A 27,404-nucleotide genomic window follows, 5' to 3' on the forward strand; every position below is an offset into this window, starting at 1 on the left:
ATAGTTAACCCCAATTTTGTTTGTCCAAAAATCTAACCAGCATAGTCCTTGCATTGCATGCACATTCATGTGCTTGTTAAGAAACATGTGACACCAACATATTTAATGTGATAGGAAAAAATAGAAAGTGTGGGTAATGATGTCATTAATCAGGACATTTTTTTAAATTGATTGTTTTTAAGTAATATAATTACCACCAATTCCTTTTCATTTTTGATATGCAAAAGATTCTACAGAAAGTTGATATATTGCATTTTCTGGGCAATTGCTTAACGGGCTATATATCCATGGGTTTAGTGTATTATTTTGTAATACTTGCAGCATGTCAAAATATCACAGATATGATTGTATAAAATACATGAATAGTTATTAGGAAGGGAGAAAACTGACAGTTGACTAGGAAGGGGGGAAACTAATCAACAAATAAGGATAATTCAATTGTGTGATTGAAAGAACTAAAAATATGGATAATAGTCCCAATTTACAAATCTTTGCAGTCACAGGGTGGCACATATTGATGTAAATGAAATTATTTCCATTGTACCAAATACAGCAGCTGCAACACTCTGTTCACAAATGAAGTTTTTCTATAGCTATTTCTGTCAAGCTCCTCCTTGAAAACTGAAAACAAAAGAGAACAAAATCACTATAATCAAAATATCTAATTCTTGATAATATGAGCCCACTTTGTACGCACAGATATTTGCATTGAGCATACAATGGGATGACCATATTATTATGGAGTAAGTGTGACTGTTGAGAACTGACCAATAAAAATGTTCAGGTCGTTGTAAACTTTGAATTATTAAAATTTAAAACAAAATATGGGTGTGGGACTTCTTTTTGTGAACAAATCAGAAAAACCACTAAATTTGACAAATGTAACCATAGTTTCCTCTCTGATTTTCATCATGTGTATTGGTAAGATGCAGATCAATGAGAATTGTGTGCGTAATGGCTTGGATATGTGATGCAACAAAATGATACTCACTTTACCCGTCTCTGTTGTTGGAAATTGGTCTACCAAGATGACATATTTAGGCATCAGCAAAGCATACACCTGCAATCAATTCATAAATACAGTGCTTGATATTATTGAAATAGACATTTCCATCTTAGGCAGGTCCATCCCAGGAAAAGAGCTACTTGAATCTTGGATTTAAGTAAAAATTGAGGTTGCTCCTGGGCTTATTTTACTTCTTTCATCCAAAGTAACATACATGCCAAGTATGTTTTTGGTAGGAAAAAGCAGTAGTTTTGTTTTCCTGGGATGGATCTGCCTATCTTGACAGCTTCACATTTGATCATCTTGGGCCCATATTTTGAACATGTATAAAGTTTAAAATATTATTTTGGTCCTTTGTCAATAATTGCTTGTCAATGTTATACTTTATAAACCACCGATATGTATTAAATTACCTTTCCGCGGCAAAATTCCTTCACATCATCTTCAGTTACCTTACTACCATCCTGCAGTCTGGAAATAGAAACAAAGAGAAAGTGGAAACGCAGTTTTCAAAGGTTTGGTAATGAACTTCAGCTCTGAGACTAAGCTATACCAAGTAAATATTAAATGAAAAGGAATAACAATATGATGTCAGTTTGACACCAATCTGTGAACGCGTCATACCTGCCTGAACTACCTTAATATATAATGACAGAACAGCGCTGTGATCTGTACTCGTCTAAAATACCGTAATTTGCAGTGTATAAGCTGTGCCGCTAATGACCCTTACAACACGAAAATGACATAACTTGTACAACAGCAACGTTTATTAAGCCTCAAGGTCAGCCAAAATGCTGTGTGAGTCACATCTATTGTATTCTAGTGGCAAAAGTCTTGAGTTTTAATAAAATTCCCTTTAAAAGGAAAGCCAGCCTCAATGTAGAAGAGGTCTTGTAATTAGTTTTGGTCAATGTGAAAGGCATTTTTAGGATCACGGCTTACTACATCCATGTTACATGTACACTGAAACTGCAGAAAACATTAACTCCTAATCTCATGTCAACTCTTTAATTCATTATTGTTCATTATTATGAATTCATTATTGTTCTCTAAATTGTTCTGTTCTGTTTTTTTTTTTTTTTTTTTTTTTTTTTTGTCTTTTCAGCTTTTTACCCACGATATCTCAATTTCCAATTTTTAATACCATAACTTACTTAACTCAATATCTTCGCTTAGGAATGTCCGATTTTATTGGGGAAAACGGCGTTGTGGAGCAAAATAGCTCTTTATGTGAAAGCCTCCAAATTCATAAGCTGTCAAAAGATGTCTGTTTTTGACATGATACGCCACATTTCTTAAAGACCCATTCAGTGATCCCAGCGCAAGAGTAAAAAAAAAATTAAAATTGTTTATAAATTGCTTAAAAGAGAAGGATAGGCCTAAGTCATTCAAATTGTCATTTGGTATTTTTGAAATGCCAAATTTGGCAAAAAAACGAAGAAAACAGCAGTACTGACGAAGTTCAAGCCCCGCCATTCAAATAAGCAAATTTTCAAACATTTTAAATTCTGTGTGATCCAATCATTACTTAAAACGTAAAGTATGGTATGAGAGTAGATTTAATTCCAGCGTTAGATTTGGAATGATACTTACATGATGAAGGCACAGATCTCTTCTCCTGTTCTGTCATCAGGAACACCCGTCACCTACATATACACAAGCAAACAAAGCAGTGAAACAAAGGGGGGCAAAATAGAATTTAAATATTTATTAATTTATCAGGAACTCCCGTCCTGGGCTCAAGTATAAAAGCAGTGAAACAGGGGACAAAATGGAGTTTACATATTTATTAATTTATTGGGCTACAGATAGATAAATAGTATGCCTCGTAACTCACCACGGCTCCTGCAATCTCCTGATGTTGATATAAAACTATTTCAAGCTCCAGCGGGGACAGACTGACAGCCTCTTTGATAATGATATCCTGCAAATTGTTACAATTAAAGAAATCGTTTCAGAGATCCATCACAAAAAAAACTTAATTTTGAAAAACACTTGCATAAACATTTTTGCTGCTAACATTTTTCACGTATCATTTTGAAACTCGAGTTATTCTATTAATTAACAGGTAACAAATATCACAAAGTATTATTAAAAATTGACAGTACTCAATTAAAAACCATGAATTATAATAATAGGGTTCATGCTAACCTTGATTCGTCCTAACATTGTGATGTATCCAGCCGCGTCCATTTTGGCTAAATCTCTGCAAAACATTATACCATTAAGTGTGGCAAATTATATAGTCAATTTTGATATGGGTCTCGATCTCAAGGTATTTTTTACCTGTCATTCATGTCATTGCCAAGTGAATAGCTCATCAAGTTTCCTTGATTTTTTCGGGGGGTCATTAATTGGAAAATTTGCATACAATTTGCATTTATTTGCCCCAAATAAAGTGATTTGTACTTTTGACTAGGGGTAAAAAGTCCAAATGGAGGGGATATGCCCGCCCTTAGCACCAGAACTGCCAGTTTCAGCTTCTCACTTTTCGGTAAAACACCGTTTCATACCGTATAAATTCGGTTTCTTTTTAGCATTTCTGAATGCACAGACTTCCCATTTTATCATCTCATGCATGGCCAAATTAATCTTATATCTTTATGATAATATAGGCATATTTGTTACTTGTATACTTGTCCCTTACCCCGTGTGTAGCCATCCATTGTCATCCTTTGCTTCTTTAGTTTTTTCTTCATCACCCCAATAATACATTAATACAGAAAAGCCACGAAAATGAAGTTCACCCATGGTATCCACTGCAACCATTTGTCCGTTTTCGTCAACAATTTTAACCTGTATCACCATTAATATTAATAAAATAACTGCGATGTTAAAGCGAAACGAAACAATAAGTGGGCGATTAAAGTAGGAAAGGTTCTTATTCTGATCCAAATAATCTGGTACTCATTTAGAAATATCTTGTCTAGTTTGTAAGCCCCCTCGTCTTTGTTCATGGTGTCACGCCCCCTGCTTCTGATCCAAATTGCTTCTTTCAACCAACGTGTTGTTTTGTCAGCTTCTTAGTCAATCATCAACAGATTACTTATAAAGACTTATACAGCTTCTTATTATCTAAATCGTTATATGCTTATACTTCTTTCTTCTAATCGTTCGTTCAAGCAACTATAGTTTGATCAGCTCGTAATCGGCGGGAATTGTTAGGCTTTTACCACTACGCCGAAAAGTAGACCCACGTTGAAAATGACATAGTTGACCTGTCTGGTCTACATTGTGCGTTTAAAAGAAAGTAGATAAAATCATAGGACTTTAATAACTTTTATGATACTTCTTGACAGATGTCACAAGACAATTCTCAAAATAAAATATATTAATATTAATCCGCGATGTCACAAGGCCCGCCGATTACAAACTGATCAAACTATAGCAACCCACCTCCGTTCCTCCAATGGGGTACAAGGCGCCACTTTCCAGAACATGTGGCGGATCAAGAGGATGATTAAAATGTGTCCCCAGCATTTCAGTCATGCCGTAACAGTTCTATGGGGAATACAGCGAAAATATGACGCAGGTGAGAAAAAAAAGATTGCTTTAATACATACATTTTAATTTTAAAGTCTTTGTAAATAAATATCGATCTATTTTTGGAGGTATTGTTCTATTGCTGTATAACTGTAAACATTTTGTCGTATAAAGCAACTCGTTGTTGTGCTGAATTTTAAACTCAACATGTAATCGTGAGTGCGCGCTGGTTTGAATCCGAACGGTCTCATTTTTCTCTCCTTTAATATTATAGTACCAGTTTGTCTGAGCTTCACTTTATGAATTAAAATAATGGTATAATGCATATCGACTATTTTATATGAGACGATAGTTATATGTATCGAGATATGTTTAATAAAGTGTACATCTTTATTTTCTAAATAATTCGTCGCTGTTTTGGCATAGTGTCGTATGACGATTTTTGGGCAAAATGAGTTATATAAACTTTCAAAATCTATGAATGAAACTCTATATATTCACAAAGTTTTGAGACCTAAATGTAATTAGTTAATGAGATATGGCACTAATTAGTATGATACGACATGGTTTTTATGTAAAACCCCCCTAAATCTTCATTCTGTGTTTTGGAATACAGTCGTATCATAGTCGTATCATGATACATCGCCATAGGCCACCGTGTAACTGCAGTTTCCTATTGTTTTGGCATACTGTCGTATCACATGGCGTATCATATATTTTTACATAGGTTGTCAAATTGTGCATATTTTGGCATACTGCCGTATGAGTTTGCAGATTAATTACTACTAATTAGTGAATGAATAAAAAGTTTGTATTAAGTTGAGAACAAAGACACATATATTATTGATTATATTCTTTGATAATAATAAACATATTTTACTTTGGTGCTCTCCAGTGGGTCTTCAAAAATTGGAAAAACTTTAAATGCGATTTTCTCAAAACGGCATTTTTCGTCATACGACAGTATGCCAAAACAGCGACGAATTAAAAGGCTGGTGTTCAATGGTATTGCAGGAAGTGGTAAAACTACTTTATTATTGAAAGTTGTAGGTCTGAGGGTGATTCTGTAGCTTACCGTAACATACTTGGCTATTTTGCGAGCTTTTCGACGTAGGGCATCGGGAATCACACTACCGCTGAGACAAACTGATTTGTAAAGAAATATATATTATACTGGCAAGTAAATCTGGCAGTTTTGGAAATGATAAACTATTCTGTTACTATAATAAACATTACATGAAATTTAAAGATACTTTCACAAATTTGTCACGAAAAAAACAAACAAAATATATAGGCCTGATGTCAACTTGGCAACTTGTTAAAATTTGTAGTGAATACCAAGGCTCGAAATTAATTGTTTAAACGTTAAACTTAAACAAGCAATTAGAATAAACAGATGTTTATAGAATATCAAAGTACAATAATAATGCTAATAATAATAATGCTAATAATAATAAAGGAGTATTTCGTGATCCTAGCATCCTCTTTTTATGACATTTTGTCAGTACATATCCACACAAAAAAGCATATTCCCCAAATTTCAGTTGATTCCGATTTTGCGTTTGCGAGTTATGCATGATCATGTGTATTACACTGCTCCATAGACAATACGTTGTAATTTCGTCCTGGTATACCAGAACGAAAATCAAATTTCACGATATCTTTGCTAAACGAATTAATCTGCAAGAAATTTTTTGTACATAAACATTATGTAGCCAGAGGTTTCCAGTGATATAAAAATCTCAACTTTTTTTGAGAAAAGTGGGGGATGAGGCTGTGGATCACGAAATGCCCTTTAATAATAATAATAATAATAATAATAATAATAATAATAATAATAATAATAATAATAATAATAATAATAATAATAATGGTAATAATGTTTAATCTTACTTGTTCGAATATGAGAAAAGTCGTAACTATCAATATCAGGCATATTGACTAAGTCACTGATTTGATGAATAAAAAATAGTCCATCTGTTACTCTAAAAATGAAAGTAAGAAAATGGTATGTATTATGACAATATAACAAATGAAATAGACTTTCAAAACCAATTAGTAGAAGTCATTTTGAAGCAGATCCTCTAAAATTATGTCTGGTATTTAAGCCAAAATGTAGAATGCCGGGAACATTTTTTTAATCTTTACCCCACCCTCCCCATAACTGACCCCTGATAATGGCATTTTTTGAATGAAAAAATTTGGCAAAAAACAAAGAAAACAGCAGCAGTATTGACGAAGTTGAAGCACCATTATCCCGGATAATTATACTGTGCGTATTCAAATTACAGATTCATATAATGCCTTCTTTTGTCTTAAACGCAGCTTTCGGCTGAACCACCAGCAGGCTATGTTAGCACATCTATGACAATGCCTCATTTCAAATGTTTAGTTTTAGGTTTGGTTTTGGTTTTGGTCACGTGGTTTCCTATTGTCCTGCCTAACCACTTGAATCATAAGATATCGAACTCATTGTTTCTATCTTTTGTTGAAAATTGAACATTTGTGTCAGTCAGTTTCGGTTTTGGTTTCAGTTTCTTATAAGTGGTGTGAGTCGTAAAATTATTTGATTTGAAGTTACCTACTCTAAGTATACAAAAGAAATGTTTAAATTTCGCAGTGCAATATTCACGAGCAGAGAAGTCGAACAAAGCAGTCTACATTTGAAAGCATTGATTTAGTTTGAAAGCATTGACTTGAGACTACTGAAATAGCCTTAGCTTATTTCACTGTGAAAATATATAGACCATCGAAATATTTCCACACACATTACAATAAGCACTTGAAAGATTATACACTTAGACACTTCAGTGATATAAACACTATTATACACAACTCTATTTATGTGCATGTCGCATGACGGAAGATCAATATCATAGAAAGCTGGTTTAAATTGACTTTTATTCAATTTATTTATTGGAGAAGAGAGAGGGAGAGAGAGAAGAGATCGTCAGGGAAAGAGGGTGTGTGTGGGGGAAGGGGGGGTAAGGGTAAGGGAGAAAGAGAAACAGAGGGGAGAGAACATTGGAAGTGGGAAGGGAAGGAGGGGAGAGGGGAGCTCAAGAGTGGGTGGAGTGGAATAATAGGGAAGAGTTGATATCGAGTGTGGGGAGGGGGAGGGAGGAGGATATTTATAGGTGGCGGAGGGAACATAGGTAAGAGGTATGGGTTGTGCTTTTCGGGGAATTATCTAATTCATCATCAAATCATCTACATCATCATGCAACGTTTATATTTCAGACAAATAAACAAAACACCCCACCCCCTCAATATATGCACATGATTTCTACATGTAGGCCTCGTATATAGAACTCGGGTGTAATTATAAGGTGTCATGAAAGTGTGCCACCTACGGAAGAGAGCAACTATCGCCAGCGTTGATAGATATCCGATAATGAAAATGTTAGCACAATAGGCTATTATATACGTATGGTTATAGGCCATTATACTTTTGGTTATATATACCCTCTTGTGTCCTCCCAGCACAATAGTGTTATGATTGCAGACCAGTTCATCTCCACTTTTTAATCCCTTGATTTTTGGTTTCTGAACAAAAGAGAAACCAAAACTAATGATTTGAAATGAGGGAATGACAAGGTACCAAAATCTGAATTTTGATTATAATACCAATGCGGGACCAATGCAGAAAAGGGTGTCTCCGTTACAAGACTTTTCCGGTCTGTCGTGAAGAGACTTATTTATTTCTTAGAATTTCATATTGCAGAAACGGGTGGCACGTTCCGAAATGCACTCAGTAAAATTAAGGAAGGCATATCTTTTTACAAGATCAAAACGGTTGAAATACCTTTCATCTTGAATAGCTTTGGCCATGACCTTGACATCAAATATTGGGTATAAAACCACCGTAGTACAACCTCTTACTAACGGTAGGAATTTGCTGATGTAACATGCCGTTCCTGCAAATGTCATCGTGGTTGCGTAACGGGTAGACTCCTGTAATATACGGTAAAATGAATAAGTCAAATTCAACCAAAAGTGTGCAAACCAAACATTGCGATAGTAATAATATTGATATTAAATTATGTTCAAATTACAAAATGACGTTCCTACAATTACCCATTGTTGATCGAATCCTTCCACATCACATCTGTATGAAGCTGCAGCATAAGCCACATTCAATAAACCCAGGTGACTATGTAATGCTGCCTTCGGTGTACCAGTTGTCCCCTGAAAGTATGACATAGGAGATATATTAACAGTAATCATTTTTTGTCATTCCTATAGTTCCTATATATTCATTCTTTAGCGAGTGTTCCCTGAAATCTTTCATGCTTTTTGCACTCTTTGACATTAACAGATAACATGTGAACCCGTGGACTGTAGGACCGTGCACCTGAGGCTGTAAGTGTAAGCACATCGAACAAACGACCATTCAGTCACGAAACAATTCAAACAACAAGCTAAGTTTACCATTTCTATCCTGCAACCACTATTGCGCAACAACTTCTCTTTCAGATAGGGCAAATACTGTTAACATTACCCCTCACACACACACAGAAAGGCATCGACACGAAACCCTACCCCACCAAACGCACCCCACACTATCCACAAAACTACCCACACCTCTATCCACCCCACCAACATACATACATATTGAGCATTTATAAAGCCCTGCTACAGCAAGAGCGTAGCACTACATATATTGAAATATATATATAAGCAAAATATATACAGAGCAACACATCAATTAGAATGAATTATACAAATGTGTCTTAAGGGGGTACTACACCCATCTCATTTTTTTTCGGGTTTTTTGCATTTTGTGAAGAAATGAGAAAAAAAAATTGGACATAGTGGTATGCAAAATGAAGGGCAAATCTTCTCGTTCTATTGGTGGCATCGGTATCAATGTAGCTTACATGCTTTTGAAGGTAGAAGCCAAAAGGTGTTACATCACGGATGTTTTAAATTCACTTCATTTTGGAAAGCTTGCTATCAACGGATTTCGTTAAAATTTTGGATATGTGTTACTAACGCATTAGAGAAATAATGTTGATATGTAAAATGGGAATAAGTGGTTCCTGATGGCTTCATGAACTTGGTGATTTTCAGTGCTCCACATCTATCAAAAACGAACTGGTTAAAATGCTTCTATTTTCAATGTTGAGCTATACTTTGTATTTTTAACTAGTGACATTATTTCACTGAAACTTAATTAAGCCATAGGTAACAGGTTACCACAACCATACTACAGCAATGTTGAAAAAATTGCATTTCTCGTCACCTATACCCACCATATTTCGTAAGTGCGTTAAGCTTAAATTTGCGATTTTGGTAACTATTTTACCTTTTGTTTTCTAACTCATTTCAACTAGGAACTCCAAAATTGATACAGTGATAGCATATTTTAAGCGGAGTCATATCATTTGTAACTTACCTATGATTGTCGCTATCCAAGGCAAAAAAATCAAATATTGTGTATATTTCCATAGAGTTCTGCACGATATACGGTAGCCGAATTTTGACACACGACAATTTTGACAAGTGTTCACCCACAATCCATTGCGTTATACGAGTTGCCGAGTTTTGGTATATATTTAGGTATTTTTAAGATCGGAGCCATGGGGAAGGAAAAAACAAATATTAGACAAGCCAAGACGGGCCAGGCCGGGGGCACAGGAATTTGGGAAAATTTGGCAGATCGAAGGGGGGAATTTTTGGCTTTGGAATCACGTCACGGGTAGGCCTATGCCTACAGAATAGAAACGCAGTCAAAATCATGAAAAAATTCCTGCACGTTTATCCGGCACGCTCAGGCCTATAACGTAGGCCCTACGCTCGAATTTAGACATTCCCATCTATACAATTTTAAAGGCCTATCCAGTGATACCAGCAAAGTGTGAAAAATTAAAATTGTTTATAAATGTCTAAAAGTGAAGGATAAGTCATTTAAATTGTCATTTAATATTTTTGAAATGTATTTGGCATAGGATCCTAACAGCAGTAGGCCAATTGACAAAGTTGAAGCCCGATATAATGTAGGTGGCCTATCATATGCTTATCCCGGCTAGTAATCAGATTCGTGTAAAATGTCTGATGATTTTTCCCGGGATGAGATTTTGTCTTTAATACTCAGCGTTTGGCTAAACCACTAATAGGCCTACTATAACAACAAACAGGGACAACAAAGGCGATTATAAAGGCCGGGGAAGGGGTAAGATTATAAGAAATTCAGTTGGTAGGCCTACACCATTTGGAAATCCCCCAGTGAGCCCCTTATCATGCTTATTTCATCATCTAATATTTTAATTATATGACTGCCCCGGGCTATAACCTTTAACTTTCATTTTTCCGTGTTACCTTTAAAATGTAGGCCTACGCCTATTATTTTGCGGAATTGTAGGCCTATACTCGTGCTTTTCACCGCTGATTAAGTTTATATTATCGCAACTCGCCATCTGGGGTGGTGAATTTCTTTCCCCATGCCAACAAATCTTTGTCCTCCCCACTTTGACATGCCAACCCCCCTCTATCGACATAGGCCTACCAAAACATTGTCCCCCTAGGCCTACATGGCAACCGGTATTCAATTTTAGGCAGGCCGAGAAGGGGCAAGCAAGTTTTGGCACGTAGGCCTATATTATTGCAAAAGCCAAGTATTAATATACTCCTTTAAAATGCCTCTTCTGGCACAAAAGAAATACTGGTAGCAGAGTGATGCCACGTGCACATGTGCATTGACATTGGCCAATATCTATGGGGTGTAATAGGTCTACTATTATTTATTATTCACTTTTTCTACTCACTTTATTAGGGCCTACCATTTAAAATGTCTAAAATTGCGGAATTGTTAAAATGTCTTAATTTGCGGAAATGAGCAAATTTCTCATACGTCCAGTGCCGTACATAAGGGGGAAATGGGGAAGCTAACCCCCCCCCCCCTTTGGATGCGGTCGCCCTGAAGAATTTTACTAGGGTCTTTTTTGTACTTTTGAGCCTATTTTGTTTCGTTAAAGATTTCCCCCTTGAATGAGGGTTTCCCCTTTCACTCCTTTGCCCCCCCCCCCCTTAAAAAGTCCTAGCTACGCCCATGATCCCCCATGACGCCACTTCACGGGGGGGGGGGGGCACAACATACATTTCTGGTGGGTATGCTCCCCCAGAATTTAGTAGGGTCCGGGGACTAATCTCCCGGGGGTGCTGACGGCGTACCGGGGTAGGCCTACATGCCGAAAAGGGATCATTTTTGGAGCTGCCAATAAATATAAAAGGTGGTCTTTTGGAGCTGCGAATAGTCAAAATTGGGTCTTTCTTGGCTTTCTGGGTGAATAACGCCTGAAAAAAAAGAGACATGTGAAGAATGATCGAGCGATGTAGGTCTTAGAGCTGAAATTGTCAAGTTTCCGTGTTTACGTATGCCTGCGCCTGCGCCTATAGCTCTATTTTGGTCACGGGTCTTTTGGAGCTGAGAAAACAAAAAAATGGAGGGGGGGGTCTTTCCGGGGGAGCATACCCGTATGGTCTTTTGTGTTAAGTTACAACGCTTAAAATTCAATTTTAATAACACGACGGTCACAATCTTGATTTTAACAGGGATTTTACCAAGAGAAGGTGCTAGGCATACATGCTCATGTTTGAATCTGGCAACTTTGAACTTATGCGGTAGTCTTGTAGCCGTCCGGCCCTGTTCAGTTTTATACACGCATTTGAATAGGAATTGTTTTGCGCACTTACCTAATGTTTATGGAGCACATTTTCTTCATTAGTTTGTCAAGTTGATGTCAAATGTTCTATTCTATATTATTTGGCAATAGTGTTTTTTTGCCTATAGTATGTCCAAACATGGTCCAATGTTGTAATTTGTTGTTTTTGATCGCAAAGGTCGGATATTTTTATTCCCGATTTAACTGTGCACCCGCCGGAGGGCTTCGCAAGGGTGCAGAATTCGGCGAAAGTTTGACGGTAATTTTGCCTTTTTTGACACTAAAACACATTCGATCCTTAATTTTATTTCAACAATTTTTTTTACCAAACCTTAAAGAATTATTCTCAAATGTCTGACCTGTGTATTTCCTATTGGTAAGGGAGTGATCGTTATTTATGGCAGGGGGGAATGGGTAAATTTAGGGGGTAACACGAAATTTTTTTGTGGTCTTGAGGGGGGAACCTGAAATTTTTAGTTGAACCAGGAGGGGGGATTGTTAAATTTTAAATGGAGAAAATTGGGAAAACAAGGGGGAACGCGAAAATGTTGAGCGGACGCGAGGGGGGAACGCGAAATTTTTTGTCGAGATTTTTGCCAAAACACCCATTCCCCCCCCTGCCGTAAATAACGATCGGTCCCTAATACAAATTGACGTGTCAGCCCTAAACATACATAGGCAGGTCGTATTTTGGACTGGTAGCAAGTCTAATAATACTGTATGTGAATATCGATGAATGTTAGAAACGGCAGAAACCGGTTGTGACGGAGACTACGTGGTAGCGTCCTTAACAACCAGTCAACTTTAAGACAAATAGGTGAAAAGGGACACTTTCACGATGTTTTTTCATATTTTTTTTTATTTCACATGATCAGTGCATATATCGCCTAGCTTGAAATGATAAAATATTTTTTTAGACCAATCAAACCAATATATGGGTGTAGTACGCCCTTAAGAACCTTCTTAAAAACAGCAAGTGATGTATTGTAAATTCACGGATATTGATTAGTAAACGATTCCACATTCTGGGAGCATTATATAGTAGAAGGCCCCACGCTCAGCAGACTTCAGCAGTTTATATGTATTGTGCTCTGTCCGTCGTGTGGTGTCAGATGCTGAGCGCAGTCCAGCTCTACCAGTACCAGTTTGATTGAGAGTGATACAAGAGGAGATGTAATTAGGAGCCATGTGATTCATATGATTTGTAAACAAATAAAAGTACTTTAAACCAAATTCTTTTTTCCACGGGCAACCAATGCAGTTCTTCCAAACATGGAGTGACATGATCTTGTTTACGGACTTGACATATCATCTTCGCAGCTCAGTTCTGGATGCGTTGAATACGCTGATGTCAGTTTTGTTTGACCCTAGGAGCAGACCATTACCATTTTAGTCGATTTTAGACAAGATGAGGGCACGGATGACAAGATGGTAAGTATCACGTTCAAGATACCTAGAAATCCTAGAAAGGTTTCGAAGATGATATGTCAAGCTACGGCAAAGGTTTGTAGTATGAGCAGAAAATGACATGGACGAATCAAATATAATACCTAAATTGCGGATGTTATCAGATGGATTGATTAACATATCACCAACACACAATGACACAGGGCCCACAAAATGTTTCAGGTGGGACGGAGTGGCTACAAAGAACTCTGTCTTGCTGTCATTGAGCTTAAGCATATTCCTCCTGATCCATTTTCTGAGAGCATCAACACAGCACGACAGGTTATTCAGAGCAGCCACAATAGAAGAAGGGCCCTTGGGGTTAAAATTTGTGTACAATAATTGTATGTCATCTGCATACATGTGAAAATTCAAATCGAATGATCTAACTATACGACCAAGGGGCAGAACATACAAAGTAAAACCAAGTGGTCCTAAAATAGACCCTTGTGGTAAACCAAACTCTAAAGACAGAGGGTCTGAAAGCACACCATTGATTAACACACTGCTTGATCTATTTGAAAGGTATGACCTGACCCACTGAAGAACAGTACCCTGTATACCAAGATCAAATCCAAGCCTGTTAATGAGGATTTCATGGCTGACAGTGTCAAAGGCACTGCTTAAATCTAGCAACACTAGAAAGACACCTTGGCGTTGAGCAAGATTTTTCATGATGTCATCCTTAACTCTCATAACACGATCAGATGATGAACAAATGTATATAGCACAATATACGACGGAGTATACAGCCTTTGCCCTTTGTTGAAATAATGTAAATGCGGTTATTTATAATAAAATGATTGCATTGTACAATAAATAATTCTGCATTTCAATTATTACAATCATAATGGTCGTCACTTACAGATGTATAATACACAAGGCAGGGATCATCCATATCAATAGTCCAGCATATGTCTTCTACGTTTTTTCTCAGATTTTCGCCTCCAAGTTGGAGAAACTCTGTTAAGCTGTATGTTCCACTGAGAGGAAAAAGCAAATAGTGTATACAGTATAGTGTTGTTTCACTAATTTCGATGTAGGTTATTCAGCTGATCAGAAAAGAGTTATTTGATTATATGTTTTTAAAAATCTTCTCATCTGGTTAAAATTGAACTATAGTATAGGTTTTATTAATACTATTTACCATTCTACATACATAACTTACAGGCCTATAATACCATACCTTGCTTTTGTGTTGTTGTCACTGCGTATCACGTACTTTAAATCTGGAAGGCTAGAAAGGAACATTTGTATATATAATAATTACATCATATTAAAATGAGTATTAACGTATTGTTTGATCGTGTCAATCTTATTTATCAAACTATGTTTCAGGTTATTTTATTAGTTTTCAAGAAATTTTCATTTAAAAATCAATAAATAATTAATCAAATAAATAATAATCAATAAGCATTTACGTCATTTTTAAGGGGCACATAAGATCACACTTGGGAAACGGACTTTAACACGATGAAGATGGTCGGAGATGACGCACCAATGACTTAAGGAAAGCGAATTCGACTGGTATTTACCTGCTACAATCTAGATTGGATTTATCGTTAGTTTTCAATGTTGGTATAATTTCACAGGCTTTATCCAATATATCATGTGGAGAACGAGTCAGCAGGAGAACCTTGCAATTCATCTGTATGAAATTATTGAAGTACAACACTGTGAATCTATTCAGGGTGCTTTCGTGGTTCAACTTTATTATAAATGAGATATTGGTTTTTAGTTCTCCTCTACTTGCAGAAGTATAAAGTTACTGAACCTGATCCTGGTTTCTGGTCCAGCGCTAACATTTCAAAACAGTACTTCATAGCCTCAGCATAAAACAAAAGAATAAAAATTGTTTAAGATTAAGAAATGAGAATACTTTAATTTATTTCCTCTGCTTATACGTGTATAGATGTTTACGGATTTGCTTTACCTTCTTCAAGATCTCTTGATTGGTTATTAATGGGAATTCTAATCGCAGTTGCACCTGTAGAAAACAAAAGATGGAAGGTTTCCGCCAAAAACACCTTTTTCTTATTAAACATGATAGACATCAGGGGGGCACTCAACTTTAGAAGTGGCGGGTATGTGCCTACCGGTGTCGCGAAGTAGAGGCCTATCGGTAACAAAGCGTTATTTTAAAAAAGGGGTCATTGGGTACAAACAAAATAAAAAAGGGGTCATTGGGTATAATATTTTGAAAAAAAAGGGGTCATTGAGTATAAGATTTCAAAAAAAGGGTCATCGGGTAGAAAATTTTGAAAAAATGGAGCAAAATTTTGAAAGTTTCGGCATAATTTTGAAAAAATTGAGCAAAATTTGAAAGTTTCGGCATTATTTTCTTGCATTTTGATGATGCTCTTCTAGAAAATCTAGAAAATCTAGAAAAAAAGGGGGTCATTGGGTAGCTGCAACTAAAAAAGGGGGTCATCGGGTATGACTTTAAAAAAGGGGGTCATCGGGTATAGTCGACTTCAAAAGAGGGGGCCTATTGACAGGGGGATAGACACTTTCGTGGGTTAAATAACAGCGAAAATAAATAACCTGTAGAAAACAAAAGATTCGATTAAGTGGATCTGCTTAGGGCCTATATAATACGTATAATAATTGGTATGGGCCTTTTAAAGTTTTTCGTATTGTATATAATAACAATATATTTTCCGTTTCTGTTTACTAATTTGCTATTGTAGCTTCCCATGTTTTGTGGACAAGTTCCTTTGATTAACGTATCACGCGAAAGTATGAAAACCTCTCTTGTGGAACTGTGAAAGATATCAATCTTGACTATTGAAGTTATGGCGGATTCGTTACTGTTTGTTAGAAGCAAATTCTTCTTTTGATTGGATATAGATGTAACGCAATCGAATACAGAAGTAATAATCATCTATGTAGTGTAATATATAATAGAGATGCTCACGCAAGACTAAATATTTAACCATGTTTAATGAGACTGCAGGGTTTAAACTGAAATAAACAATGACCAAAGGTATCAAATGAAACTATCAACACTGCTTAATACTTTTGATGGCATTGGCCTATAATTATGAGATATCATTGAAGCCAAATAGTTGGTACTTACCAGAATGACACCCAGCTGGGCGCATGCAAATGTGGCATAGAGCCATTCTTTATGATTAGCTCCCCATACTGCTAGTCTATCTCCTTTCTCTATGCCAATGGACAGCAGAGAACACGCAAATTGCTGACTCTGTCAACGAAAATAAAACAAAAGGTTGGGGAACAATGAGATGAGAATGGCATCTTCAGAGACAATGACCGAAGTTCTGGTACTCCTTCCAGTATGTACAGCGTGTCCCAAAAGTAACTTAACATTGTGAATTTGCCATATCTCAAATATTTCCTACTTCATACCAAAATGGAGAACATATTCACATATATTGATCTTTTAGAATTATTTTGATACCAAAAACAGCATTATTGATGACCCCTTGACCTTACTGTGCGACTGTACATATGTCAAACCCACAAAAGCAAGCTAATAATTATGTTCTTTGTTCAAGCACATGAATGATGTGCTTCCCTGAACAATAGAGTTGGGTCACTCACTGCACACGCTACATTTAGGTATGAACATTCATGGATTACATGGCCTAGAGTAAGCGTGACTGCTGTTTTAGATTATAATTAGGATATTTTGACAATATAAACTTTCCTTTAAAACAGTTGAAGTGAAGATGAATTTCCTATAAATCAACGGATTCAGATTCTGTGCCTAGACAAAGTCGGACAAACTCACTCAAGCAAAGTTTGGGGAACATTTTAATGTAAATTATGCACCCAGCCGAAATACAATCCAGCAACTAGTGCAGAAATTCCTATCAACTGGATCTGTTCATGATCTACCTCGGGCAGGACGTGGAAGAACAGGAAGATCGGCTACAAACATCGATGTCATACGAAGAGCGGTGGCAAAAAGCCCAACACGATCAGTACGTCGACTTTTAATGGAGAACAACGTACCGCGTACTGACAACTGTTCATCGAATCCTCAGAAAAGATCTTAAGCAGTTTCCATATAAAATCCAGATAAAACAGAAAATGAAGATTACGCATTGAAAACAAACAAACAAGCGATCAAACAAACATAGCAAAATTAAACAAAACAGATTTGAAAACGATAACACGTTATATTGTGTTATCACGTCTCAAATAACGAGACTTTATTTGCGTTTAGTGGGTTTTAAGGTACGATAGATATCCATTAATTTCATGCCAAAGGGTCATAACCACATAGGCATGTTTGGTATCATAACATTTCTAAAAGAATTATCTACATACTGTGCAATTTGTGTAACAACACTATTAACACAACGCGAGTTATGGCTAATTCACAATGTTAAGTTACTTTTGGGACACCCTGTATTATAACACCATACTGGTTTCTTTGGCAATATGGTGTTTTTAAAGCTTGCTTGAAGACACGAAAAAGATCCATTAACGTTTATCAAACGTTTCCTCATAAAATCACCTTATTGCTGTTCGTAGGCTCTGTCCTATAGAGGCCCTGCATGAAATTATCGATTGGCTCCAAACAAAGGATTTGTACCGGTGTCCTTCACCGTAGTTATGGTGGAGTGCAGTCCATTCAATCAAATGTTGTCATCAACCTAATTGATCGTAGTGCAGGGTTATGTGTGTGAGACGAACTGTCGCGGCAGATTGCAATCATGCTTTTGTTGAATGTATTTGAGTAGTCCGCCATATTTACAGGATGATACGTCACATGCAAGGCCTCCATACACACATATGAGTACCACACATTGAAGAAGTCATAATCATATTGCTATATATCTATTGTAACACTGACATCTAGTTTATCATTTTCTCCTGGAATATTTTAACCTTACCTTGTCTTTCATTTCAGCAAAAGTTATCCTTTCGTTATCGGCATAAAACACATACATGTCCTTGTCTTTATACTCATCGGCCGCTTTGTAAAGTTGTTGTCCTACTGTCCGACCTATAAAAGGCAATTTGCCAGGAGCATGCAGGTAACTTCGTGTTAACTTCCGTGCTGACATTTTGATTCACTTGTATTAGATAGATAATACTGGTAGTATGGAGTTTCAACGGGTATTAACGGCAACTGAAAGAAAAAAAAAGTAGCATTACTGTGACTGACTACAGGAGCTTGACTTCCATAGACCTACTTAATCTCAAGGCTTACACAAAATCGATCCTCATTGTCTTATGTATTAAACAAAATACATTCGCTTGAATTATAGCTAATTATAAGCGCAGGAGGTTATACTTAACCAGTTTTCTGGATATTTTGTTATTTTGTAGGATAAGAACCATATATTTACATTGTCAGCTGGCAAATATCTAAATTGTAATTGCTGCCATAAGACAGTGCAGCGAATTCCTCTGACAATTATTCAGTTTTCATTTTGAACATCTAAAATCACAACCTACATAATTATTATAAGTTCATGCCTTATAAATAATTTAAATCACATACATCTATGTCTTATTAACGCTACCAACAACGTCACCAAACACCCAAACTAACGTTATACTAAGACGAACACTACGCTACCACACTCGCTTCTACACTACCAAACCCGGGGGAGGGGGGGGACTCACTAAATATGGGTGACGGGGATGTGCGGCCACATTTACCCCCATTTTTCAACTCGCTCTCACCCAATGACCCCCTTTTATATCTTGACCGAAAAATTTTCCCAGTCTCACTGAATGACCCGCTTTTTTGGTCAGAATTTCCCCAGTCTCACGGAAAGACCCCCTTTTTGGAACCTTCTCACTGAAAGACCACCCGCCCCTTTTTCGGTGTCTAGGCTCTCACCGAAAGACCCCTAGTTTCGAACTGCTGTCCGCACATCCCCGTCACTTCCAAAGTCAAGTGCCCCCCCCCCCCTCCCCGGTATCAAACTCGGAACTAGAATGTTAAAAGCACTTTGAAAGAAAAAGTTGACAGAATACCATTCCCACGTAAAGTAGATGCCATTCACCATTCACGCTTCAGTATCCAACTAGACTTTAGTTTTCGAGGTTTCGCAGCTGCGTTTATATTTATATCTTACAGTTCAGAATAACAAATAATTATATGAGCTATGTCTATGAAATTGGTTTCAATCCACACCTGCCATTTATTTGCTATAATGTTTAGTGTGCAATATGGTTTCTTTCAAATACCGTATTTATATTCATTTGTATTATACGCTCGTATAGGAGCTTATAGGACTATATTAGTAGGGATGACCAATGAACCATCAACTTGATTAGAACACTCCCATAGACATGCAGAGAGCTCAACTGTGCACTGCTTGCACAGACATTTCTAAATTGATCTCATTCTTTTATTTTTCAATATTTTTCTATAAAAATTGGGGAAGTTAATGCCAATTATATTTTGTAACTATCTTGCAAATTACAGCAACATAATTTATTTCATTTTCCTGTAAGTGCGAGTCAAAATTGGTCCATCGCCACAGTGCGCTTTATTGCCAGTGGCTGAGTTCAGCACTGCTCAACAATGGCACAAAATATTCATGTCAATAATTTCAGGTGGAAAACGTAGCCTACTGAGCTGTAATTTGGCAGAGTTGCCAGTAATACCTCTATCATACCCTCTGTAAAAAGGTTAACAAATTGAACAAGTAGATCTCGAGTTACAAGTTAAATCACCAGCTTCCCTTTGGAATTTCCATACTCCTTTCGAATCATGCTAAGAAGACACCTTTCTGAACATAAATGTGAAGTTTCGTGCCCATTCGATGTATTTTTCACCTGATTTCAACCCTAAACGTTTTCTTATATTTAGGCCTATACCATAATACAACTTGCTGCTGGCTATACCTTGTTTAGAACTTTCAAAAGAAGTACCTGAATGTGCAACCATAACTGTTTCAAAATAGCCCGCGAAAGTCATGCAGGTAACTCCGAGGTCATGTATTGAATTGTTTTGAATGAGGAATACTACGGGAACTAGCACCTTTTGTTAGAAGTCACACATGAGCATGATGAGTGAAGTGGATAACCTCTATTGTTGTGAATGAGTCAATGACCTTCAATGACACTTAAGATGTAATTTGCATACACCTACTAATTGGTCATATTAAACCCAATAACATTGAAATTTTTGGTTGTGAAAAAAAGTTTACCTGGACTTAGTGCAATTTTGATTTTGTGCCATATCGGCCATCTTGGATGATTTTTGGCAAAATGTTCTCTAAATGCATGATTTCAATGCCTCGATAAAAAAAAAAATAATTTATGCCATTGACTAGTAAAGTGCCATTTCATAAGAAACCCTTTGATACTTTCACAATATGCTTGTTTCATGTTTGCATATATGTTAAAATAAAGAAATATATAAAGGTAAATATATGTTTATGCCAATTTTGCTCCTAATTGATATTTTTGGACCATGTCATTTTATTTCGTTCCAATGACCGGTCAGAATGGGAAACTTTGAAAATTCATAATTCGAAAAGTTTTTGACCGATTTTGACCATTTAACCACCAAAATACTTCTATTGATGAGCTCTATTCATAAAACAATATTTTGTAGCAATAAGGGCAACATGAAATTTTGATGGTTATCCCTAATATTAGGCATACACTGGATCTACTTAAAACGGCAGCTATAGAATTCGATTTCGTTTGCCGACCTTACTGAAGCTTATCAAAACGTCAACTTAATCGATGACCTAAAGTGTTTTGTCATGACAAGTTCAGCACCATGGTAGTGTTGTCATGTATCACAAGATAAAGAAAAGTTCAAAGTGTAATGCGCTGTGTCATAGAATTTGGTCTCGTAGGATGAGACTAATTTTCGGGGTTTTAGTTTAATAGTACTATACCCTAGTTAAGTGAGCAAATAAATTGATACAATGATATAAAGGCGAATCACATGGGCATAGTAACGGACCGAGTTCTGGCTTGTTTACATAATAGGGAAAGAATAATATCGAATAGCTTACAAACAATTGGCAAACAAGTAAATCAAAAATAAGCGAACATGAAAATTCCAAAAAGAATGTGGAACAAAAGAGTGTGATTTGTGTGCAAGACGGATGAACAACAAAATAATTCTGGAACATATGAAACATATTCTTTAAAAGTAATTGAGTGGGTATGGTTGAGTCGTGGTGTCCAAAATTATCCAATAATATACCGGTAGTACCTTCTTTTTTGTTTTGATGATTAGTTACAGGTGGATTTTATTTGGGCAGCTCTGAAGATAGCATTACATAAGCAGTATAATTATTATAAGAACAGGGGTACTGCTATCTACTAAAGATAACATTACATGAGAACAGAGGTACAGCTATCTACTAAAGATATCATTACATAAGAACAGAGGTACAGCTAACTACTAAAGATAGCATTACATGAGAACAGAGGTACTACTATCTACTAAAGATAGCATTACATAAGCACAGAGGTACTGCTATCTATTAAAGATAGCATTACATAAGAACAGAGGGTACAGCTATCTACTAAAGATAGCATTACATAAGAACAGAGGTACTGCTATCTACTAAAGATAACATTACATGAGAACAGAGGTACAGCTATCTACTAAAGATATCATTACATAAGAACAGAGGTACAGCTAACTACTAAAGATAGCATTACATGAGAACAGAGGTACTACTATCTACTAAAGATAGCATTACATAAGCACAGAGGTACTGCTATCTATTAAAGATAGCATTACATAAGAACAGAGGGTACAGCTATCTACTAAAGATAGCATTACATAAGAACAGAGGTACTGCTATCTACTAAAGATAGCATTACATAAGAACAGAGGTACTGCTATCTACTAAAGATAGCATTACATAAGAACAGAGGTACAGCTATCTACTAAAGATAGCATTACATAAGCACAGAGGTACTGCTATCTACTAAAGATAGCATTACATAAGAACAGAGGGTACAGCTATCTACTAAAGATAGCATTACATAAGAACAGAGGTACTGCTATCTACTAAAGATCTTAGCATTACATAAGAACAGAGGTACTGCTATCTACTAAAGATAGCATTACATAAGAACAGAGGTACAATTACATAAGAACAGAGGTACTGCTATCTACTAAAGATAGCATTACATAAGAACAGAGGTACTGCTATCTACTAAAGATGGCATTACATAAGAACAGAGGTACAGCTATCTACTAAAGATAGCATTACATAAGAACAGAGATACTGCTATCTGCTAAAGATAGCATTACATAAGAACAGAGGTACTGCTATCTACTAAAGATAGCAATACATAAGAACAGAGGTACAGCTATCTACTAAAGATAGCATTACATAAGAACAGAGGTACTGCTATCTACTAAAGATAGCATTACATAAGAACAGAGGTACAGCTATCTACTAAAGGTAGCATTACATAAGAACAGAGGTACTGCTATCTACTAAAGATAGCATTACATAAGAACAGAGGTACTGCTATCTACTAAAGATAGCATTACATAAGAACAGAGGTACTGCTATCTACTAAAGATAGCATTACATAAGAACAGAGGTACTACTATCTACTAAAGATAGCATTACATAAAAACAGAGGTACTGCTATCTACTAAATATACCATTACATAAGAACAGAGGTACTGCTATCTACTAAAGATAGCATTACATAAGAACAGAGGTACTGCTATCTACTAAAGATAGCATTACATAAGAACAGAGGTACTACTATCTACTAAAGATAGCATTACATAAGAACAGAGGTACTGCTATCTACTAAAGATAGCATTACATAAGAACAGAGGTACTGCTATCTACTTAAGATAGCATTACATAAGAACAGAGGTACTGTTATCTACTAAAGATAGCATTACATAAGAACAGAGGTACAGCTATCTTCTGAAAATAGCATTACATAAGAACAGAGGTACAGCTATCTTCTGAAGATAGCATTACATAAGAACAGAGGTACTGCTATCTACTAAAGATAGCATTACATAAGAACACAGGTATATACTGCTATCTACTAAAGATAGCATTACATAAGAACAGAGGTACTGCTATCTACTAAAGATAGCATTACATAAGAACAGAGGTATATACTGCTATCTACTAAAGATAGCATTACATAAGAACAGAGGTACTGCTATCTACTAAAGATAGCATTACATAAGAACAGAGGTACTGCTATCTACTAAAGATAGCATTACATAAGAACAGAGGTACTGCTATCTACTAAAGATAGCATTACATAAGAACAGAGGTACTGCTAAACTACTCAAGATAGTATTACATGAGAAAAAAAGCAATGTTATCATTGAAGATAATATTATATAAGAACAGAAGTACTGATATCTACTGAATATACAGAGTTACTGCTATCTTCTTAAGATAGCATTTCATAGGACCAGAGGTACTGCTATCTAATGAAGGTACCGTAGCATTACATAAGAAAAAAGGTGTTCCTATCTTCTGAAGATACCATTACAAAGGAACAGAGGTAATGCTATCATTGAAGATAACATGACATAAGAACAGGTACTGCTATCATCTGAAGAGAGTACTAGGAAAAAGGTACTGCTATCTTCTGAAAATACCATGACATAAGAACAGATACAGAGGTACTGATATCTTCTGATGATACGAGCACTACATAAGAACAAAGGTACTGCTATCTTTTGCAGTACATTAGAACAGAGGTACTGTTATTTTCTGAAGATAGCATTACATGAGAACAGAGGCACTAAAAAAGATAGCATTGCTTAAAATCAGAGGTACTGCTATCAGAAGATAGCATTACTTAAAATCAGAGGTACTGCTATCTACTAAATATAGTATTACATGAGAAAAGAGGTGCTGCTATCTTCTGAAGATAGTATGTATAAGAACAAAGCTACGGTACTGCTATCTTCTGAAGAGAGCATTACATAAGAACAGAGGCATTGCTATTCATATCGAAAGGTTGGCTACAAAACGATACTCTTATAAATGCATCTATTCACAGTTTCCACCTTGATACACCTGAATACACAAATTTGTCCAAGCACAGAGTGTCTAGCAATGCATTGTCTCTACACATTCTACTTAATCTACTGAAGATATAGCATTACATAAAAACAGAGGTACTGATACCTTCCGACCGAAGATAGCATTACATAAGAACAGCTGTGCTGCTATCTTCAGAAGATAGTTTTACATAAGAACAGAGGTACTGCTATAAGAACAGAGGTACTGCTATCTCCCGAAGATAGCAATACATAAGAACATAGGTGTTGCTATCTTCTGAAGATAGCATTACATAGTAACAGGGGTATACTGCTATCTTCTGAAGATAGCATTGAATTTAACACAGATGTACTTCTATGTAGGCCTACTGAAGATAGCATTGCATAAATGTACTGCTATTGCCTGAATAAGAACAATTAACTATATACTATCTTTTGCGTACAGCATCAAATCTACTTGACTAAAAGAATTGAGTTAAATCAGAGCTGTTGATTTTATTTACCTGCTACCTTTTGCGCACTTCATTGTACCTACTTGACTAAAAGCATTAAGTATAAAACAGAGGATAAAACAGAGGTACTTCTATTTAGTTTTATTTACCAACGAAGAGAAAATGCTGACTAGCAACTCTATAGGACTAGCTAACATTATTTTCATTTTGGACTATATAAACGGATCTTATAGGACTAGCGAACCGTAGGACTAGCGGACCTTAGGTCTAGCGGCCGGCGGTAGACCGAGAAAACATAATCAAAGAACTATTCTCATTAATCTGTCAAAGAATAATCACAATAATAAAATACTAAAGAATAATTTTATATGAAGTATATATCATTATATAATGTTATTAACGTTGTGTCTTGATCTTAATTTAATCGTAAGAATTGAAAGGAATCGCTATGACGAGTAAAGGAAAATGAATAAGTTCCTCCCAACATTAGTGATACAAATATTGACGACAAGATACATACCGTATTAGATACAAAGTGATTTAGTCCACTTTTGACAGTACTTTGTACCTACTTTCTCAAAGTATGTCAAGCTTGTATATGCATTTCTTTTGAAAGTGTAGTTCTTTAATCATAAATGGCGAATCAATTCACAATGCTTATTTTACAAAAATTGGTAAAAATGCATTTTGTCCAAATAATTGAGTCTAATATCGAATGCAATGCAGTGCAAATAAAGAGAGTTTTTGGGTTAATGTTCATTGGTGTATTGTTACAAAAGGCATTAATGTCATATCGGTTACTGTTTGAAATGTGGACTGCATTGTTTTAAGTACGGGCTTTTGAAAAAGCATGCATTGCATTTTTTGCATGTATGCATTTTGTGGAAAATTTCGTTAATGAGTAATAATAACTAAAATAGCACGTCAAATCAGCAAGTGAGAGAGGGTGTTTATTATATCGCTCAGAAATCTTTAAATCTGGAAGTACAACGTCATCGGCCATACAGTTGATCTTAAGGATTTACCTCGCATGGAGATAACTTATTGGATAAATTGTGGTGAAGAATCGTCCGATTTAGAGTTTCCCGTGGACAACATGGACATTCTTCATTGTTATTCAAAGCTGTTCTTGTGACCTTTTTTTCACTACTATACACTTAAATGTCTATGCTATCATATAAATAAAACGTTGAATTAATTTTGTGAAATATAGGTAAAAGCAACTGTCAAATGTGGGTGTCCGTTGTTGAACCACTCTGTGTAATGTTGGTTGACATGTGACAGGGTCTACTGCACAGTATTCGGATTACAGTAAATTGATTTGTCGGGTCTCAAATTTGCAAGTCCAATGATCAAGGTTTAACAAAGGGATATAAGCGGAAATAGAGAGACGAAAAAAACAACAAAAACAATTGCATTGAATATAGCTATACAAACAAACACTGCTAAGTTTTCTAAGCTATAGAAGTTCATATTATTTATTAGGATATATTTCTGTATTACAGCAACCTTCATGTATTAAAAATGATGGCATGTTTGCGTTTCCTAATCGTCGTTGCTTTATGGATTTCTGTCATTCGTCAGACTCAAGGTAAAGTATAACATTATTCAATTTAATTTACTAGATGTATGCATTGCTGTACAATATATCGCAGTATTGCTGCACCGTGTCTTTTATTACTACAATTCGTTTTACTAAATTCTGCAGCAAAAGTAGGAGCAAAAAACTATCAACCCTTTACATATACATGTATACATGAATAGATTTCATACGACAATCGAATATAACGTAAATCATGCTGCTGCACTGCAGCAACATAATAGACACACATCACACCAACCATGAGGTCAATTCCTTGTGTCTTGATAACTGCAACTCCTGTTTCTTTAAAGTATGTTTCAATATCATCATTGCACTTCGACCTTCTAAGCGATTATTTTATTTAAAATCTTTATTGTTTTGACGGCAGGTCAGTGTACAATAACAAACTTTCAAGTGACTCTGGATCCATCATCTCCGTCTTCACAGCTGAGTGTCTCATGGCAATGTGACGCATATAACAATGACTTCGAGATAACACATCAGCTAACCAACAAAGACCAATGTGATACAGGAGATGGTAGTCAGCAGCCTCCATTTGATGTCCAGACTATAGGATATAGTAACTGGGATGATGTGGAAGTAGATATTGGTGGTAGTTCCCGCACGTATTCAACAACGGTGACAGGTTTATTACCTTACTCTACCTACACTGTGACCATACAATCAAGACAAAATAGTCAGTACGGTACCTTACAAAGTATATCTGTCACAACAGGTGAAGCTGGTAAGTGTTGGTTCTCATCTACTCATTGTGATCTTTATGATAGATACAGATACA

At 36.0% G+C, this 27,404-nt stretch overlaps 2 protein-coding genes and 1 long non-coding RNA gene across 3 annotated transcripts; all 3 read right to left on the minus strand.

The window, feature by feature from the left end:
* Positions 1-385: 385 nt before the first annotated feature.
* On the minus strand, positions 386-3,798 carry LOC140166628 (medium-chain acyl-CoA ligase ACSF2, mitochondrial-like). Its single transcript, XM_072190129.1, has 7 exons — positions 3,654-3,798; positions 3,158-3,212; positions 2,844-2,930; positions 2,600-2,652; positions 1,420-1,477; positions 992-1,060; positions 386-621 (listed from the first exon to the last, which is right to left on the minus strand). The coding sequence occupies exons 1-7, from the start codon at positions 3,773-3,775 to the stop codon at positions 571-573; spliced, it is 495 nt and encodes a 164-aa protein (XP_072046230.1). The 5' UTR covers positions 3,776-3,798; the 3' UTR covers positions 386-570.
* A 608-nt stretch (positions 3,799-4,406) lies between these two features.
* LOC140166638 (uncharacterized) lies at positions 4,407-6,476 on the minus strand. The gene is made up of 3 exons (XR_011860895.1): positions 6,383-6,476; positions 5,565-5,635; positions 4,407-4,507 (listed from the first exon to the last, which is right to left on the minus strand). It is a non-coding gene; the product is annotated as an uncharacterized lncRNA (long non-coding RNA).
* Positions 6,477-13,828: 7,352 nt separating this feature from the next.
* Positions 13,829-18,678, minus strand: LOC140161926 (medium-chain acyl-CoA ligase ACSF2, mitochondrial-like). The gene is made up of 7 exons (XM_072185224.1): positions 18,468-18,678; positions 16,679-16,807; positions 15,533-15,586; positions 15,135-15,247; positions 14,786-14,836; positions 14,465-14,582; positions 13,829-13,855 (listed from the first exon to the last, which is right to left on the minus strand). The coding sequence occupies exons 1-7, from the start codon at positions 18,639-18,641 to the stop codon at positions 13,829-13,831; spliced, it is 666 nt and encodes a 221-aa protein (XP_072041325.1). The 5' UTR covers positions 18,642-18,678.
* Between the last annotated feature and the right edge of the window lie 8,726 nt (positions 18,679-27,404).

This window comes from Amphiura filiformis, chromosome 1 (genome assembly GCF_039555335.1).
Source record: "Amphiura filiformis chromosome 1, Afil_fr2py, whole genome shotgun sequence".
NCBI classification, from domain to species: Eukaryota; Metazoa; Echinodermata; class Ophiuroidea; order Amphilepidida; family Amphiuridae; genus Amphiura; species Amphiura filiformis.